The sequence below is a fragment of the Tetrao urogallus genome, assembly GCF_951394365.1.
Source record: "Tetrao urogallus genome assembly, chromosome: 6".
In the NCBI taxonomy this organism is placed as follows: Eukaryota; Metazoa; Chordata; class Aves; order Galliformes; family Phasianidae; genus Tetrao; species Tetrao urogallus.
Genome location: NC_136819.1, coordinates 30,527,481 through 30,546,834, shown reverse-complemented (window position 1 = coordinate 30,546,834; position 19,354 = coordinate 30,527,481). Strand labels below are relative to the sequence as shown.

The following is a 19,354-nucleotide window of genomic DNA, read 5'->3' as shown; positions in this document are numbered from 1 at the left end:
TTCTAAAAGAGTACTTATATATAAAATTTATTTATTTTTGCAGCATACACTGCCATTTAAAAAAGTACAGCAATACTAACTCAAAACAAAAAAAGTTGGTGATAAAGGGCCAAATTTCTGACTTGAGTTTTAATCATCCAGTCCTACGGTTTCTTTTTAAATACGGAGAGCTTATAGATGCCTGGATCCTTTTCTTTCTTGCTAACATTTGTTGCTGGAAAAAGACCAAACCTCACAGCACTACAGTTTTATCACTGTGTTGGAGTATTTCGTTACTGTTCAATGAACTCTGCAGTATCAGACCTTGTGAATTTTTTTTTAATGTGCTTAAAATTGTACTCCAAAAGTCTTAATACTCTTGAAATGCTTGGCAAAAAACCAAGATAGTTGATTCTGAAAAGGAAACAAAATGTATATAGCTGAACCTGTAAGTTGGTGCAGAGAATCTTTTAAAGTACCACGTAGGTTTTAGCTTTTAGGTCTGTTATTGACAGTGGAACTTACCGCTTTGATTTCACACCCAACAGATGGTCAGATAACTGATGTTTTAACCTCCACTTCTGAAATTGTCATGTTGCATGTATTTATCATTAGAGTTTTTGTAAATGTCTTCTAATACATTTTTGACCAATCTTGAATGGTCTAAGTCAATATTTTGAAAGGTAAAATATACACTGGAAAAAAAAAAAAAGTGATTTAGACTCAAGTATTCCTTTGTTGTAGCAGGAAGGTTGTTTGCTCTTTTATAAAATTTTGTGTTGCCATGCTACTGCTGCTGTAAAAGTTTCAAATGTTGAATTGTTTGGTGGCAGCAAAAATGAATTCTGCCAAAAGTTAACTTAAAGTCGGGAACTCGTGAAGAGTTAGCTTGAATGTGTAAGAAGAAGGAACTTCCATGTGTTATAAAATAAGCAGACAGTATGCTTGTGCTGAAAACAGAAAACAGCTTTCTCTTAAATTGTCTTGTTCTTTTAAACTTCGTAGCTAAGTTATTTTTCACAACTTTGAAGTGCAAGAAACTGTCCAGAACGTGTTCAGCATCAAAAGTACTGAAATACAGGTTTAAAAATGGCCAACACAAATAGGTTATCATAAAATACGTAATGATTCCAACTGAGTTTGTTTGACCTTTGCAGCTTTCTTGGTGGAATACTCCACCTCACAGCCATCTCCAATAACGCAGAGTCACTGTATATCTACACGCTGTGTGTGATGTGTAACCCTTTTGGATTGATTTACTGCAGTGGCCTGAAATAATTTTCTTTCAGTCATGACTTCAGTTAATCAATTCTTTTTTTTCTTTTTTTTCTTTTCTTTTTTCCCGCTCTTTTATAGACAGATTTTTAAAGACAGGTTGGTATTAGGAAGTTAAAAATATGGAGCATTATACTTCTTGTAAGTAAGACTTCTGATTAGATGTAGGTCCTCAAACAGCCAAATCTCAATCACAGAACAATGGGGAAATCCTGGAAAAAAACACAGTTATGTCTTGAGAATATGTATTTTTCATTAAGCTGTAGCAGTTAAATATTTCTCTTGTTAAAGGTGTAGGCATAGCGCCAAGCAAAATAAAAGTCCTAAGAAATAAAAGAGCTATTAAATAGCCTTGCAGTTTACTTGATGATTTTTTTAAAAAAAAATCTAGCTGAAATATTTTGTTTTCTGGGTCAAGTAATTATTTCCCAAAAGAATGCACAGGCTGCTTGCTAAGTACCAAATGAAGAAAAAGAAGGACTTACAAAAAGAAAAACTTGCAGATCAGTTTTGACATGAACCAAGATTTCAGATGTCTGATATATCCTTACATGTTACAGTGTTAGAGGTATTCTTAGCATTCATTTCTTTTCATATGCTTGGTCTTTTGTTTAGAAATACAAAGTGAGATTCTAGCATGTTGATATGTGTACTTAAATAAATGCATTAACCTCTGTAGCTATGTTATTAAAAGTTCCAGACATAGGTACTGATTTTACCTGATGTAAACATAGTAATATTTTACTCTAGAAGTATATCAAAGTTTCATAGGAACCATTTTGGACAGAATACTAAGATATGGAGAAAAACACTTTAAAAGTTACGTATTTTCTCCTTTCAGCTTGATTCAGGTAGATTAATCTCAACTCTGCATGTTCAGAATTTTCTCTCTGAAAGTCTTACTCTTACTAAATAAAATCAGATTTCATCAGCAGATGTACTGAATTAAGTTGATTTCTACTCATGAAGGAACACTTTTGTGTGTGTCTGTGAATTTATAATGAATCTTCTAGCACTTATTTTCTCAATATGTTGAGTTTTCCTTGTTTATAATCTTTCCAAGAGAAGTAACATTCCTTAAAAGGTGTTTCCTTAAGGCTTCACTGAAAAGCTCTCCTTACATATGTGGACTGTGCTATGTGATACATGTATCAAATCCGTGTAAATATTTGGGTAAGCACATATCATCAGTAGACCCCTCTCTACCTAATCTGTTTTTCAGTACAGACAGAAGTGGCAAGTGGCTTGCTTTGGCTTTGGGAATTTTTCTGTAGACTTCAGATTGAATTTTTCTAGGGTAACTATATTAGTCTTTAGAGGATCTCTTGAGTTTTGCCCTTTTTGTTTATGAGGAAAGAGAAGAAAACAGTCATTCAATAACAACTGGAATCTAAAAGAAAAACAAAACAAAACAACACAACAAAAACATTCACAGCAGCAACCAAATCGGTTTTCTGACAAATATCTTTTGAAAAATATTTTTCTGCCACACTGCCCCTGGCTTGGACAAAAGTGAGTTGTGTGCTTACAGCAGAAAAAAAAATGATGGGGAGGAGGAATAGATGGACTGCCAGGGCTTTGGCTTGCCTGACTTGCTGTGTCACATGGAAGCTTTGGAGTTGCTTCTGTTGCCAAGTAATGTGATCATCATTATTTTTTGACAGGGTTTCTCAGGGTGCTGAGAGAGAGTGAAACATTTTTCAAAGTGTTTTGCCTGTTGAAGAAGATAAACTGTTGAGCATCTTGTGGTTTAGCTTGTGTCTACGTTAATTTTTATTAGGGAAAAATCACAATAGTATTTTTGGTGGTAGGGGCAATGTGTTCTGGGTCCTGTGTCTGAAGAACAGTCGCATGTGAGTGTATTTGTTTGTGGACAAAGTATTAAATCCATTTTTCTGCTGTGAAACTTTTGTCTTTTGCCAAGAAAGTTGTTCTCCCACTACCTTAATGCCTCAGTTTTTCATTTGTAAAACAAAACCATGGCGTTACTCAGAAAAGGATTGTGTGCATACAGTATTCTTTGCAAAAGCCCGTACAGATGTCAAATGTGGACGTCACAAACTTTGGGTACGGAATGTGTGAGTAGGCTGTGTTTACAACCTTGTCATGAAATGTAAGATCATATACTGAATTGGCTGGCTAGATCCTCCCTAATACTCTTATCTCCTGTTTCGATGCTTTCTTTCTCTTTTCCTCCCTTTACTCTAGTATATTTGGTACCAGATCTGCTATGTGCTTTTTTCCCCCTTGCTGATTTACTTATATTGAACCATTTTCATTCATAACAAATTAAAGTCAAGTTAAATAATGCATAACAGTTATTTCAAGTTGTGTTTAAACATGCGTGCTGGGTAGGTTTTGAACTGAATTTATGCTATCTTCTATGCGTGTTCACGTGCAGTTTTGAAATGCTACAAATAAAATCTTTGTGGTCCATAGGATATTTATCTAAATGCTATTTAAAAGATAGCAAAAATAACTACACAGTGTAGGTTCAGATCATTGAGTCATTTTAGAAATCAGATTTGCAGCTGCTTATGCAGGGGAAAAAAAAAAAAAGGTGGTTATTGCAAGCAAGCTGAAAACATCTGATGTCAAAATCAGCTTGTAAAATCAGCATGTCCTGTGATGATTTGCATCTTTCTGCTGCACAAATCAGTAAAAAAAAAAAAAACCTAAGTTTCCAAATTTGATACATTTCAGTGCAGAATTGGGTATCCTAGTCTGTGAAAATGGAAGTGTAAGCTCTGCTTTCATTAACAGTTCAGCATTATTGCTGTTATGTCTAAACTGTATGGGAAATAAAAAATAAAACAAGCCACCACGAGCTAATGATGCATTCAGTGCTTCCTGCAATACCTTAACAATAGGGCATTTATTTATTTATATATGCATTTGCCTCTAGGGTAGAGAGTTAAGGGAGAAAAGGAGAGGAATTGCTTGCTATGAGCTGGAAAAGCAGCACAGTTGGTTCTGGCAGTGAGGGGGTTGACTGACAGTCTGCAGTGCAGTGGAGTTTGCTGAGCTCCCTATATGGCTGTGGATTAGCTATATGCTAATACTGATAGGAGAAGAGGAGCTGTACTGAGCACAGAGAGCTGCCGGTGGAGGCGATCAGAGTCTTAGCAGAGCTGACTCCTCAAGAGCCATGGCTGAAGGGGGTGAAGGAGGGGAAGATGAAATACAGTTCCTACGAACTGTAAGTATCTGCTTTTTATTGGTCATGTAGTATCTGATTTTATGTCTTGTGTCTTATTCCTTTTCTGCTGTATTAAAAATAGTGTTTTTTTCTGTGCTGGGCTTTGCCAAATTGAAGAATTGATTTAGTCAGTGGGGGAAAAAAAAGCAAAAATGCAGGCTTTAATAACATCAGGCAATCTCAGTATGTTCTTCCTTGAATCTGCTCAATAGCCAGTTAGGCATAGGGAGACCTATTTCCGCTGTAATCCCCTATGTCTGAAGCATCCTTGTCAACTTTGTACTTGGGTTTCTAAATGCAGCATGCCAAATATCTGACCTCTGAAACTTCTGTCTAGGTTAGATTTCACTGACATTAACAGAAGCTTTGCAAATAGGAGAGCCTGAAAATGATGAATAATCCAAGCAAGCCCTTGATGACCTCTTCCAATAAACATGCACACAGAAGCACATTTGTGCATAGGGAATACCAACAGATGTCAAAATCGGGGCTTTGCAAATATTCTGGGATCTTTTCTCTGCTTAAAAGAGGCTTATTTTAAGAGGGCATAAGGATTTCTTTGGGAAGGGGTGTTAATTAGTGAAATACCTTTCACTCAGTGTAATTTTCTAAAAAGAGCCCTCACACCATTCTTTCCTAAGGCTTTACAGAATTCTAGTATGACAACCAATTTGGACTTATAAGCAAGTAGTGTTTATACATTAATGTGTAGAAAGAAGATAATGTCCTTTTCATATATCATCTTGTCTCATTCATTATGTTTATCTTGCATGACTAAGAGTGTTTTGTTGTGTAACTAACATGAAAAAAAATGATATGCATATTCCCTTCTCTTTCCATACTACCTTCACATTCATCATGAGTAATGTTCCAGAAACTCTCCCCTAGAGTTGATATAACTTTAAATGGGTAAGTTTCTAAAATATAACATGTTAAGTGCCCAAAGTAGAGATTGCAAGCCTAATTTCTAGGAGACTGGGAAAATTTATTTTTGGCTATAAAAGGTTGGAGAGTGGTGATAGTTGCTGCTGTTTATACAAACTGTTCAGGTGTGATAAAATGTCATTTGCACTTGTAAGCCTGTGAGAATTTCAGTGTGAGAGGAAATGAATAATCTCATGTAGAATCTTATCCAACATCCTTCCCCCTGACTTCAGTTTTTAAAGAAGTATCTGTGTTATGTAGCCCAGTAGATTACTGTGCTTCTAGGAGATGGTGCTTTTATCTGAGACTGGAGCTTTAAATGAACATCTTTCAGTTAGGATGTTCCCTTAACTGAAGTCTTTCATAGTGATGAGGGGAGACACTTTGCCTGTGCACTGCATGAGATGGCAATTAATGCTGCTGTGACCCATTGTTATGCTGGTAGAACTCTATTGTGCTTCTGTCCAACAGATTAAGTGCTAAATAGAGATTTAAAAAAAAAAAAAAAAAAAAAAAGGCAGCAAGTGAGACTATGCAGTAATGTTTGCTTTACTTGATGACAGGAAGTAGCCGTCTAGATTTCTACCTTGGAGAGCCCCAGCTTCTTTTCTGTGAATAGACATATCAGTTACTGTTGCCTTATCTCAAGCTTCACCTTCATGAATCACTCATCATTTCACAGCAATAAATTATTCCTTTCTTACTGTAAATACTGAATGCCTCAGCAGTGTAAGCTTTCAGTACTTATTACTTACAGCTTTTATCGATGCCATGTGTGTACATGCAAACATGAAGTATAGAAACTGTTTAGAATTCTTCCAGGGTCATTACTGATTGATCAGGATCTTCTGCAGATTAAAATATTTCTGGGAATTTAAGTTGCTAATGAATATTTCCCATACTTGCATAGCTGAGTCGTCTTTGGAAATCACTGACATTCCAATTCTTTTCATTTTGAGACTTTAGGAAGAAGTGCTCTAGAGTGTTATAAGGAGCACACTGCTCTCTGAGAAAACTCTGTCATGGGTGAGGTATAACAGAAGATTAAATCACTCTTGATCCTAAAAATATCTTTTTTTTTTTTTTTTTTTTTTTAAATAGAGCAGAAGTTTAACTCTTAATATGACACTTGTATTCATTTCTAGGGAGCAGTGAACTTGTGGGCATATTAATAAATTTTGGTGGCAAGTTTTCCCTATCAGTTTCTGCTGTAAGACATTTGATTAACTTTAATGTAAGACATTATTTGATTAACTTGTCAGCAATAAGAATGATAATGGACTTGAGAACAAATTCCGGGGGAGAGGGCAGGAACACTTCTGCTGTCATAGCATTAGTGTGTATTTGGTATTCAATTCAGTCCCGCTTCTTGTGTAATGTGTACATGTGTAGTGGTATTACTTAAAAGAATATTCTGCTAATACATTGTTAATTTCCTTTCTTCTTTTTTGTTTTTCAACTTCTCAGCTCAGGATGAATATAAATAAACATATGAACACACTTTTTTTCCTTATCCCACTACCTTATTGCTTTTGTTCTGAAGTCTTTTTTTCTTTTGTTTCTGTAAAAGGCTTGAATCTCCAGTTTTTAGTTGGTGGCTTTTGTCTGCATTTGACTGGATATTAAGTGTATTTGAGCATACTTGTGTGTCATAAATGTAAAGGGCACAAATGTTAAGGGCAAAGCACTTAATACTTGTGCATACTTTGCAATACAGACATCTCTCAGTATGTTACCTTTGTAACATTTGTTCTTTAGGTGACTTTCCTTTACTGTTTATTGCTCCTTCCTAAAGTATGAATGCATTAGAAACTTATGAAGGTAGCATTTCTACAGCGTTTGTGTAATAGGTGTGTTAACCAGTGCTGTTTTGATAATAATGTCTGGAGGAATATGGAAAGAACATTGTGATCCTGGGTATTGTGTGTGTGTGACTATAGAGCACTTTCATTTGAGCCTTTCTTGCTAGGGACTTTACCGCTGTGATAACCTGACAGAGTCCTTTCCACTTTGGAAACTGTTTTCAAGTTCTTTGTCATTTCCACTGCTGCCAAATGAATCAAATATGAGGTGACACCTTTGAGTAGATGGCTTTTGTGTTCATCCATCAGAAATACCTGCATAGTCACTTGCCAACAGAAAAGATCAGTGGAGGGGCCCTGCTCTCAAAGTATAGGAGCAATTTAAATATATTTGTAATGAAACCTGCCAAAGTTAGGGTCTGAACTGTGGTTGTAACACTGGTTAGTAGGTTTATTGCTTTGCTATTTTCCCAAAATCCACTGTATTTCTATTTTCCTATTTCATTTTTCTACTTTTTTTAAATAAAAATGAATAATTTTTTTGAGATGCCTCATAGCACGTTGATCAAAGTTGTATCTTGCTTTTCACAGATTTGAACAAGATGTTGGCGTGTGTATGTATACCCTTTTGTTTGCACTTGTGTGTGCCTGACTCTTTGTATAAATTGTTCATAACTCTGAGTGAAAGAAGCCTATGCACTTCTGTCTTCCTGGACTGTTCTTTAATAGCTTATCTCAATGACCTAATTTAAAACATTTTGATAAATGCATCCAGTCATACAGATGTGTATAGAAAGGATTGGGAAATTTTCTGTCATAGACTGCGAGAAGTTATCTGCTATAATTACATAGCAGAATACTGTTTTTATGAAGACCTAAAGTAGAATATTTGAATTACTTTTTTTCAAAATCTAGACTATTTGCATTGATTTACATAAGAAGTTTATAGATTTTTTTAATTTCAGTTATATTTTTAATCATTTAGATGTAGTCATTTCTCAGACTTCAGATAATTGGGTGGCTTATACACATTTATATATGAATGCATTTATTTATTTTTGCGTTACCCTCTCCAAGCAATTGGAACAGAAGGTTGTCAGGAGTAGTCCACATGTATTTGCCAAGGGGAAATCGCACTTGACCAACCTGGTAACCTTCTGTGATGTTATCACTGGTTGGGTAGGTGGGAGGAGAGCAGAGGATGTTGTGTGCATTAATTTCAGCAAGGTGTTTGGCACCATCTCCCAGAACAACCTTGTTATGAAACTTAGAAAGTGTGGGATGGATGAGTGGACATTGAAATGGATTGACAACTGGCTAAGTGGCAGAGCTCGGAGGGTGGTCATCAGCAGCACAGACCCTGGTTGGAGGCCTGTAACTAGTAGTGTTCCCTAGGGGCCTGTACTGGGTCGGGTCTTGTTCAACATCTTCATCAAAGTCTGGATGAAAGGATAGAATCTACCCTCAGTGAGTTTGCTGATGGTACTAAGCTGGGATGAGTGGCTGACGCACCAGAAAGCTCTGCTACCATTCAGCAAGACTTGGATAGACTGAAAAGTTGGGCAGGGAAAAACCTGATAAAGTTTAACAAGAGCAAGGGTAGAGTCTTGCACCTGGGGAAGAATAACTGCATGCATCAGTTAGGGAAAGATTTGATGTAGAGGATCTGCGAAGAACCTGGGTGTTCTGGTGGACAGCAGGTTGGCCATGAGCTGGAAGTGAGTCCTTTTGTCCAAGAAGGCCAATGGTATCTGGGGGTGCATTAAGAAGAGTGAGGCTAACAGACGGAGGGAGGTAATCCTCTCCTCTATTCTGCCTTGGTGAAACCACATTTACAATACTGTGTCCAGTTATGGATTCCTCAGTCTGAAAAGACAGGGATCTTGTAAGAGTCAGTGGAGGGCTACAAAGGTGATAAAGGGCCTGGAGTGTCTTCTGTATGAGGTCAGGCTGAGTAACTTGAGTCTGTTCAGCCTTGGGAAAAGAAGACTGAGAGGGGTCTGGTAAAAGTTTATAAATATCTGAAAGGAGGTGGGAGGCAAATGGATGACGCCAGGCTCTTCTTAGTGGTGTGTAGCAATAGAACAAGGAGCAATGGCCTAAAATTTGATTGAAGGAGGTTCATACAAAAAATTAATGCAGCATATAAGCAGTTCTTATTTAAATATTCTCAACACATGTTTTTATCAGATCTGTGTACCTAATGATGTATCCCTATTGATAAAACAAAGAGCATGTGAAATGGAAGCATTACAATAGTTCATCTTTAATAGTCCAACATAATAGTTAGGCTACTAAAGAGGGGTCACCTGCATATTGATATCCTTTTTGAGATCCGTAGTGCAAGTCTCTGTGGCTTGATTTGTTAATGCTCACTAGATTAATACTTGCAAAGAAGTACATTGGACTAACGTCCACGTGTCAAACAGTAATGGAGGATCCTTCTAGTGAGAAATTTGTTTCAGTAGTTAACTAAATACTGGGAAAATATGAAAATTGTTCTCTGAATTACTTATTATTATGTTTATATACGAGCAATATAGAATCTAACAAAGGCTGAGAATACTTTAAGATCAAAGTAATGACATTTTCCCAAAGTCTCTTTGGTGGATGTGGCAGTGGTTCTGCATGCTACTTAAACAGCTGAATGTGTTCCATGGTATTGTATTCAAATTAATTAGGACATTTGTCTGATGTCACTGCAGTGCATTTCATGATACAATTGTTACTTACTTCCTATCACAACAAAGGGTAAAATGAATGAAAGAATAATCTTGGATAAATCTTCAGTTGCTTCTAAGGTCAGATGTGTATTAAGAGCTCAAATGACTTTTTGAATTCAATGTTAATGTATCTGTTTATCTCTGTTCATTACATATTCCCATTGTGATTTGTATTGCCAGAATATTTTGACAACCGTATAACGGTCTATACTATAAGAATGACAAATAATTAACTTTCTATATGTCTCTTCCACATTTTTTTTTAAAGCAAGGTATTTCAATTACCTCATTTTTGCTTCTTGAACTTTAGTCTATTACAGGTATTGCTACTTACAATTACACTTTTTGCCTTACTGTTCTTCAGTTTCTACAACAGAAATTGTACATATCATAGAAATTTGACATGAGTTAAGTTGTGGCATCCTTCTTTGCAAATAGTGTTGCTGTACTTTTGAAATCTTGCTTTTACTTCCTATGTGTTCTGAACAGTATGATTAACTTTGCCCAGTTTGTCACTCTCTGCAAACTGTTACTTTATTCTTCACTTACTATTTCTTTGACAAATATCTGGGTAATACTTCATGATTGAGGTTGATAACGTGATAGACTTTGCCAGTGCTGACACTGTGCATCTTATGCTGTAGTACACTGCGTGTGATTATTTTTGCTGAAATATAAATACAAGATCTGCAATGTTGCAGCCCCTTTACAAGGCAAAATCTGAAGCAAAAGCTCTGTCACAGTATAAACATGTCAGTCTATCTTCATGCTATAGAGAGTGCCTGGTTTTAGCTATGGACATACTAGCTTGATATCTATATCAGAGCTATTCAACTCATTTGTAACATTTAATCGCTTTTTTGGGGGTGAAATAATCTCATTTATGCAGATGTTTCAGGCTCCAGGCAAGGAACAGTTCTCTGGGGAAACTGCACCATGTTTGGATATAAATTGAAACACATTTCTGAAGTAGCTTATAGTTGAAGATAAGTTTAGTATGATAAAACTTGTTTGAAATCTAATTAACACTTGAAATTTTATGGCTTGAGGTTTGTTCAAAGATTTTGGTACAACTATAGGAAAAAAAGTTAGTCTCTGTGCTCCTAGACCTTCCCATTAAAATAAGAAAGCAGAGAAAGACAAATGGGAATATAAGAAGGCAGTAAGGAGATATCCACTATGCTGCTAGGTAGTAGTTTTTGCATTCTAATTCCAGCAACAGTTATAAAATAGATTTACTGACGGATACTGAAGAGGAGTGAAAAAATATTAAATAAATATTCTGGAAAAATGAAATTGCAATTGATAGTAGAATAGAATATAGGGGAGGACAGAAAGGAGAAAAGGCAAATGTGTTTTTGGAAGATGTAACAAGTGAGGACTTGTGTCATGAACAGTCAGAGAGGAATTGGCTTTCACCTCTATCAAATGAAAGATAGATGAGTTCAGGACACCCTTCTAAAGGTGTTAATATGTCAGGTTGCAGATAGCGCATGCATTTGGTTTGTTTCCTTGGTACCTACCTTACAATTTTTTAGTATGGATCTGTACAATTTACTGTAAACTTAGGTGGTTTTTTTTCTATGAGGAAATAAAGCATCCTACAACACTGTGTATTGCATTCTGTGTGAAGATCTAAAATCTAAAGCCACAGCAATTAAACATAGATGCTGCTGCTGCTTTTCCTTTTTAATTCTGACAACTGAAGGTTTTCCTCAGATCAGTAACATTTTTTCCCCTATTAGCATTGAATTTATGTACACGCCTTCTTTTTAGTTTTCCAGTGTTTTTTAATGAGTTGCTACAGTTCATGAAATAGAGTGAGCTGCAGTTTCGCCTGTTTGTATTGGCCCAGTCTGTGATGTTTAAAGAATAGCATTACATTACAGTAAATTAGAATCATGCTTTATTACTGTATCTTTCTTCAGTTTAAATTCAAAAGCTGCTATTTAAAAAAGAGGTAAGTGTATCAGTTAGAACATTCTGCATGTAGCTTGTCATTGAGAAAGAATTGTAAGACTGAATGTAACTGTGTTAGGTCCAGCCCTCTGTCAGTTTTTCCCTTTCTCGTATCAGTGATAAAGCTCATCTGCAGAAATAACGCTTATTACAATCAAGGAAACTCTTAAGTTGTACCTCAGAAAATCAGCAAATTAAAATCTCTTTTTTTTCCTTTTTTTCCATGACCTGTGACTATGCAATATTCCTAAACAAGTGCTCCAGGGATATATTTTTCTTTTTTCCCCTAGTTCCATTGTTGGCTTTTGTAGGGATTGATTTCTGCTCAAACTCTACTTCTGTGTTTCTGAAGGAGCAGTTAGTATCTTCAGTAATGAACTACTGTGTTTCCCATGGTTCCATAAATGCATCAAGTGGATAGCATGATCTCTGTGCCTTTTTCCCTAGTCCTCTGCCTTACTGACTGAATATGATTCATACTGAAACCCAGCTGTTTCTTTCTCAGTTCCCATGACAGTGCTGTGACCACACTGCCTAATGCTGCCAGGTGCATTAGAGGCAGAGAAGAGAGGAAAAATAAATTTTGTACATAGTTATTTAGAATACATTAAATTCAATCAGGATGCTGTTTTAAAGTTGTGATTTCTTGACTTCTTTTATAAAGCGTGTATTTTTCCTAATGTATATTCATAGCATTATGGATGCATTGTAAGTACAGTCCTCAGTCAATCATCTCTGTTTAAGAAAACAGCCACAAACATGCTTTTGAAAGAAAGAAAGAAAACAGGATACTTTAAATTATGTCTTGATGAAAATTTTGGTTCATTTGTTCAATTTACAGATTTAGTTTTAGCATTCTGTTTTTAATATCATTATGGGAGTTACCAGACAATTCCTTAGGCATTTTAGTTAATCCTGGAAAATACAAATACCTGTAGGTGCAACAAATGATCTCAGAATGATCTTAGAAAATCCAGAAAAATTGGAAGGCATGACATAAGATAAAATGTATCAGAAACTTGAATACCTTAGATCGTGATTCCTGTAGACCTCAGTTTACACTAGCAAAACAACATAACTTTTTTATTGATATACCTTTTCTATAGTTGCTATAGCGTGAAGAATGAGTAAGCAATTTTGCACGTCTTTGTCTATGGTTAAGCTGACTAGTATGTTTGGAGATGTTTGTGGGAAAGATAGGGGGCTATACCTGCCCTCATTTACAAACTGGAAATCTAGAGTAGGTCTTTATCAGTTACTGGACAGATTACTGTTGTACAGTTTTATGAAGTAATATTTTTTAATGAGAAGAAAAACAATTTCTGGAAAATTGATAACATTGCATGGCTGACAACTTTGACGCTCTTTTCTAAACAACTAACAGCACAAATGTTTACTAAGGCATGACAGTAAAGAATCATCAAAATATCTGCTTAGTAAGAAAAAAATTGTAGTTTTTCTAATTACTGTAAGATATTTTCTTAAATTATAGAATTTTAGTTAGGACTTTTCTCTTTATTTGTATTGCATTCTGATAATAAAGCAGGTTCTTTCCCCTTCCTTCATTCTTACTTCTTTCCCTCCAAAAAAGTTCAAAACTCAGAAATGGTATTTGCTCCTCGTAATGTAGAATGTAGCAGTTTCGGTGTTGGAAGCCTTTTAAAATCATGTAAGATGTTTAAAAGAATGTCCACATTTAAAAAAAAAAAAAAAAAAAAAAAAAAAAAAAAAAAAAAAAAAAAAGGCCATTTTCCCTCTTTGCTTGGGTAACTACTGTAATTTTAGAAAAAACAGTTCCCAGGAATATTAAGAATTAGAGAATTTGTGGTATCCTTATAGTGTGTCTAAAGTAATTCAAAATTGATACATGCATAGGAATTACAAAAGTCTACAGGAAAAAAAATGTTTCTATTCCATAGTGTCTCACCTGCAGTATGATGCATACACATAGGAGTTCATCAGCAGTTGTGCACCTGCTATTGGTCAAAGCTGTCTTACCAGATTTGGCTTAGATGTGAATGGGAGTTGGTGATCAGCATGTTGATCAGGTTACCTCTTTTTTCCTGTTCACTCATCTGCTGTATTGTGAGGAGAGGCAGCTTAAACAGCAGAATATGTTGAGAGATTCAGTAGTAATATCAGATTTCTTCTTTCTACTGGGTTTTTATCCAACTAAGCAAGTGCTGGTTCCTCGGTAAGACGAGTAGTCAGTACAAGCCTGGGCTGTTTTTCGCTCACTACAAACATCTCTTTCTGTCTTGAGCATTCTGATTACTTTAGGATTCAGGTAGCTTCGCCAACACCAGAATATCAACATCCTTTGACTCAAGTGTAACAATGTGAATTCTTGCCAATAATGTAAAGAAAAGAAAGCACAAGAGAATCAACCTAAACAAAATCCTTTATTAATTACTTGTACAAAAAATAGAACTTAACTCAGACTTCAACCAGATGTTCAGCAGCAGCTGCGGAACTAATTTAAACCATTGAAGATTTCAAATTGCATCAGCCGTATCACATCCAAAAGCGAGTACAAGGAACATCACGCTTAGCATACAAATTAAAATGCCTTAGGTGGTTCACTAAAATGCTTTAGGCCAAATGACTTCCATCTCCCAAGACTCCCTCTGAAGTTCATCATACTATGTCATAATCTCTTTATATGGAAAATTCCCAGAATGCACATGTACTTGGTGCATATTAAAGGTATTTAATATCAGTAATTTGTAGAAATCAGAAAATGTTTGATGTGTAGAAGTGTTGGTGCACTTGCTAAGTACGCCATCAGTTAACGTTTGATTTTAAAACAACAATAAAAAAAATTAAAACATCCTTCCAAATAACTGACAGTATTACGTTCCAAATTCTAGCTCAACTTTCTACTATAATATGTGCCTGTTTTGGTGGCATTTTCTAAAATGCAAAAATCAATAGATTTTCTAGTTTCCATGTAGTCAAAATTATGAAAAGTAGAGTTGAGTAGACATTGGTCTATGCACGGCATGTCTGAATTTTTTCCTTTTTATACCATAGGTATGTAGACTGTCTTAAATATTGACTATAACTGAAAAAAAGTACTAATAGGGATTAATAAGATGTGGCTTCCTGATCAGTCACTATCAGTGGAAGTAAGGAATGATTACATTAAAAATATGTTCCAAGACTTTGTTTAAAACTTTATGTTTTTTCCTTTGTTTTCTGTGTGCTAATTACATACATTAGGATTAATCGGGAACAACATTTTTTGAACGTGTAGAAGAAAAATTAACTTTACAATTTGCAAACCCTAAACCTTTCCTGTAAGATTTGTGATTTGCTGTAGACTGAATTTGTCTCTGTAATCTCTCTACTTGCTTACTTAGAAAGGTTTTGCAGATCTCTTAAAAGTAGTCTTATCCAAATAACGTGGTATTTGGCTCTCATTATCTTTATTTTGATTGTATTATTTCCTCACGTGAAAGTAGTTTAGGAAATCTTATATAAATGATATTACAGGAATTGGCTGATGACGACATGCACTTTTGATGGCTGAATCACTCAGCAGTTTTCTCTACTTACTGTACTGTATCTTTTGTGACTGTCTTAGGTAAAATTTTTAGTTGGCTCTACTGTAAGTTACCTTCCTCAGTGGGTGAAATAACTGTGTGCTTGATTACTGAGTACTAGCCTTGGGCAATCACAAAGTATGAAATTTACGGAAAACAATGCAGGATTTTATATTTGGGATGGTGTAATCTTGGATGTATGTACAGTCTGTGGGATGAGTGGCTGCAGTGCAGCCCTGCAGAAAGAGATCTGGGCATTTGGAGTGATGGAAAGCTCAATGAGTCATCAGTGTGCCTTGGCAGACAAAAGGATCAGCAGCATCCTGGATTGAGTTAAGTGCAGTACAGTTAACTGATCAAAATAAATAATTATTCCACTATGCTCAGTGTTGGTGCAGCCTCACCCCAAGCATTGTGTGTGGTTTGGGGCTCCGCAGTATAAGAAGGGTATAAAAATACTAGGCAGTGCGCAAAGAAGGGCATGAATACAGTGAAACAACTAGGTGATGATGTGACTCACAAGGAACAGTTAAAGATACTTGGTTTGTTCAGCTTACAGAAGAGATATCTGAGGGTGACGTGACCTCATTACTGCTTATGGAGTACAAGGGCAAGTGCTGATCTCTCTGGTGACAGCGACAGGACCTGAGGGAACAGTAGGGAGCTATGTCAGAAGAGTCAGGTTGGCATTAGGAACAGGTTCTTTAGTAAGACTGTGATACGCACCTATCCAAAATTCTGCAACCTGTAAAATTAAGTGATGTTGCATCTCATACTAGCTGTTGTGAATGTAGAATATTTGGATAATTTATGTCAATTCAAGACCATAAAATGTTTTTTTCCTTATGCTTTTCTTTACCTTAGTAAAGATGCTGATGTATTTTCTTAATGTATATAAAATTTTAAAAAGTATTGTGAAGTTTATGAAGGTGGGAACAGAAATAGTTTCTTCGTACATACAAAATGAAGTTAAGTATAATAGCATTTTCTAAAAGCTTCTGTAATTAGAAGCCCATCAATCTAAATTTTTGTTTTACAAGAGAAGTAAGTGCATACTATAGGATGAAACATTAGCTAGTTAATTTTCATGGAAATGTATATAATGCTGTTTCCAGAGCGAACTATAGGATGTGACTTATTTTCTTCATCATTGATGCGTACAGTACTTCTTCCACAGTTATTTCAGTTTAATGTGCAAAATGGAGATCAGGGTATCAAGTTTGGCTTATTAAGGACTACTCTTGCTTTAGCCGTGTGAATCAGCCTGAGTTTCAAAACTTTCAAACGCATATTTTGCACTTAATTTCTTTTATGCATGAAATTAATGCATCAACTATGCTGTTTACTTGCTCTTATGATTACAAAAGATAGAAGCAACATATAGCAGCTACTAGCCCCACTAGAGAGAAACAAATGTACTCTAAAAGTTTTAAATGTTGTTTTGAGCAGACAGCTTGTTCCACCTTTGTAAAAAATAAATAAATAAATAAAAATAAAATCCTTTCTGTTCACTGAGTTGTTACACAATGAGATTGCAAGGGTAGTTTGCAAGGAGATTATTAAAATGTTTTCCTAAGTGGAAAGTTTAAAAGGAGGTGATAAATATTTGCATTTTTCCTTATTAGGGAGTATTCTATCAGAAGAGACAGAAAAGGCTTTTCGTACTCAGGCTTTTGTTCATTTTTGTTTTGAGATGACTTAACATGAACGGCTTAGCTAGCCTAACTGCAGATGACTTATTGAAGATGGTCCTTTACTGCTAACCAGTGTAGTTCTTGCCATATTACTGAGCAAACAACAAGCTATAAAGTTATATCCTTTGGTTCCTTGTTACTGGTGGGGGAAAAAAATTCACTCTGAGAATAGTTGAATCATGAAGTGTCATCTCTCTGTGATTAATTTCAAAATCAGGAAGCTTGTTGGTATGGAATATTCTAGATTCATCCTGAGCATGCCATTTTTATTTCACAACAAGAGTTTGTTTTTGTTAGAAAGACTCATCTACTTTTATTTGCTAGGGATCTTCCCAAGTCATCTTCTCTCACGATTGACCTTAGGCTTAAATAACATCATTGACTAAATAAGGCCTCGTATATAAGGCTTAACTTGTCAATTAGAGTGGTAATATGACCTTTTCAATTCTGGCCAATATGAAGATCATCTAGAATCATAAATCACAGAATTCTGAAGTGTGATATCGGAAGCATAGAAAATAGAGGGAAAAAGATTGAGGAAAAAAAATTGCTAGATTATAGTGATATTTTGTTATAGGTAATTTGTTATGTCAGGAGAATTGTTCTAGTGCTGCTTAAAAATGAAGTGTGTGATGGTACAGGTCCGTCGTGTTCTTGTAATCTAGCTTTATCTTAATACATTTTTCTTTTATCTTTCACATCTGTTTTTATCTGCTAGTCTAAAGAAACTGAGTGGTAGTAACAGAATTCAGTCATGACGTGGGAGCCGATAGAAAATTATCCTAGCCTTAAACTACTTCCTGAAATTATCCAACTTTTTGTGTGAGCATCCCTACAAGAATTTTCGGCACTCTAGGGAAACCACAGGGAAACACCCTGTCAGCCAGCTGTATAACTTAGGTACCTTTGAAAAGGATTAACATACAAGGTTCTCTGTACTGTTTTCTTCTCCTGTTGTTTCTTGAGCCAGGTGTTCTGACAGAAAACTGGAAGTCATTGAGCTATTCTTCAAGTGCTGCTCCAGAAGACGGAGGTAAAATCACAGTAATTCCTTACTGAGAAGTGAGCATTATACAATATAGCAAAATAGAGAGCTTTTGGCAGTACATGAATTAAACCATCACATCAAGTCATTGTCCAGGTACTGTTTGCTTTGGTGGCAGTGTCAGAGTTCTTGGCACATATGACTGAACATTGTTTAGTTTCTTGAAATGATCTTTGTTTCTGTACTTTTTTATACCAATCTTTTTCATAACTACAAAGATAGTGTTTTGACTGATGAGTTTTAAGCATTTTGAATATACACAGGATGGCGAGTTACTGTATTTGAGAAATGCTGCCTATGACAATATGAATGTGATACTGCCTGAAAATATCAGTCTGAAGCAATAGCAACACCTGCTTCTCCCTGAGCATTTCTTCCACTGTTGCAATGTTCATAGAATCATAGACTCATGGAATGGTTTGGGTTGGAAGGGAAATTTAAGATCATCTTGTTCCAAATTCCCTGCTATGGGCCCCTGCTTCCTGCTAGACCAGGTTGCTCAAAGCCCCATCCAGCCTGGCTTTGAATATCTCCAGGTAGGGAGCTTCCACAGCCTCACTGGCAACCTGTGCCAGTGTCTCAGCTGGAACAGAAATTCAGTAAAGATTTTATTTCTAGAATCTAGTATAAATCTACCCTTTTCCAGTTTAAAGCCATTTCCCCTTGTCCCGTCTCTAACTGCCATTATAAAAAATTATTTACAATGCCCTTTATAAGAAGTACATTAAAAAATTGCTGTTCAATCTAGTCGCTTTGTCTGATGGATCTTGTAATTACTAGTTGAGCTTATATTAGTGGCTGCAGGTTGTGACTTTGCATTTAATTGCAAGTTAGTGTGGTGTTCAAATGCAGAACTAGATAAAATTTGACCCAAGGCTGTGCATAAAGGTCAGTCCTTTGTATTTGCGTGTGATGAGAACGTACTGTTGCCTAATAGGTATTTAGGAGGCAGAGGTGGTTAACATAAAAGCTTACAGGTTCAAAAAGGAAGATACTGATGCATATGTTGGATAGGCAAAGCTAATCAGAATTTGTATTTCTACATTTATAGATAGTTTTGTTTGAAAAATTATGATTCAATATTAAGTAGTACAGCCGTCCTTATGGTATGATAAGCAGTGGTAATTTCAGACCAATGAAACAATGAAATTACTTGGCCAAACTGGAGAGATTTATCTCAAGTGAACCATGACAGAAAAACTGAACTTA

The 19,354-nt window shown here is 35.7% G+C and overlaps 1 protein-coding gene across 1 annotated transcript in view; it reads left to right on the top strand.

Annotated features, from left to right (window-relative positions):
* Window positions 1-4,402: 4,402 nt before the first annotated feature.
* RYR3 (ryanodine receptor 3) overlaps window positions 4,403-19,354 on the top strand; it is a gene marked incomplete at both ends in the record, with an annotated part of 184,305 nt that continues 169,353 nt past the window's right edge. Inside the window, one exon of the mRNA XM_079537855.1 lies at window positions 4,403-4,453. Coding sequence (XP_079393981.1) covers window positions 4,403-4,453 — 51 coding nt within the window. The remainder of the gene's footprint in view (window positions 4,454-19,354) is intronic.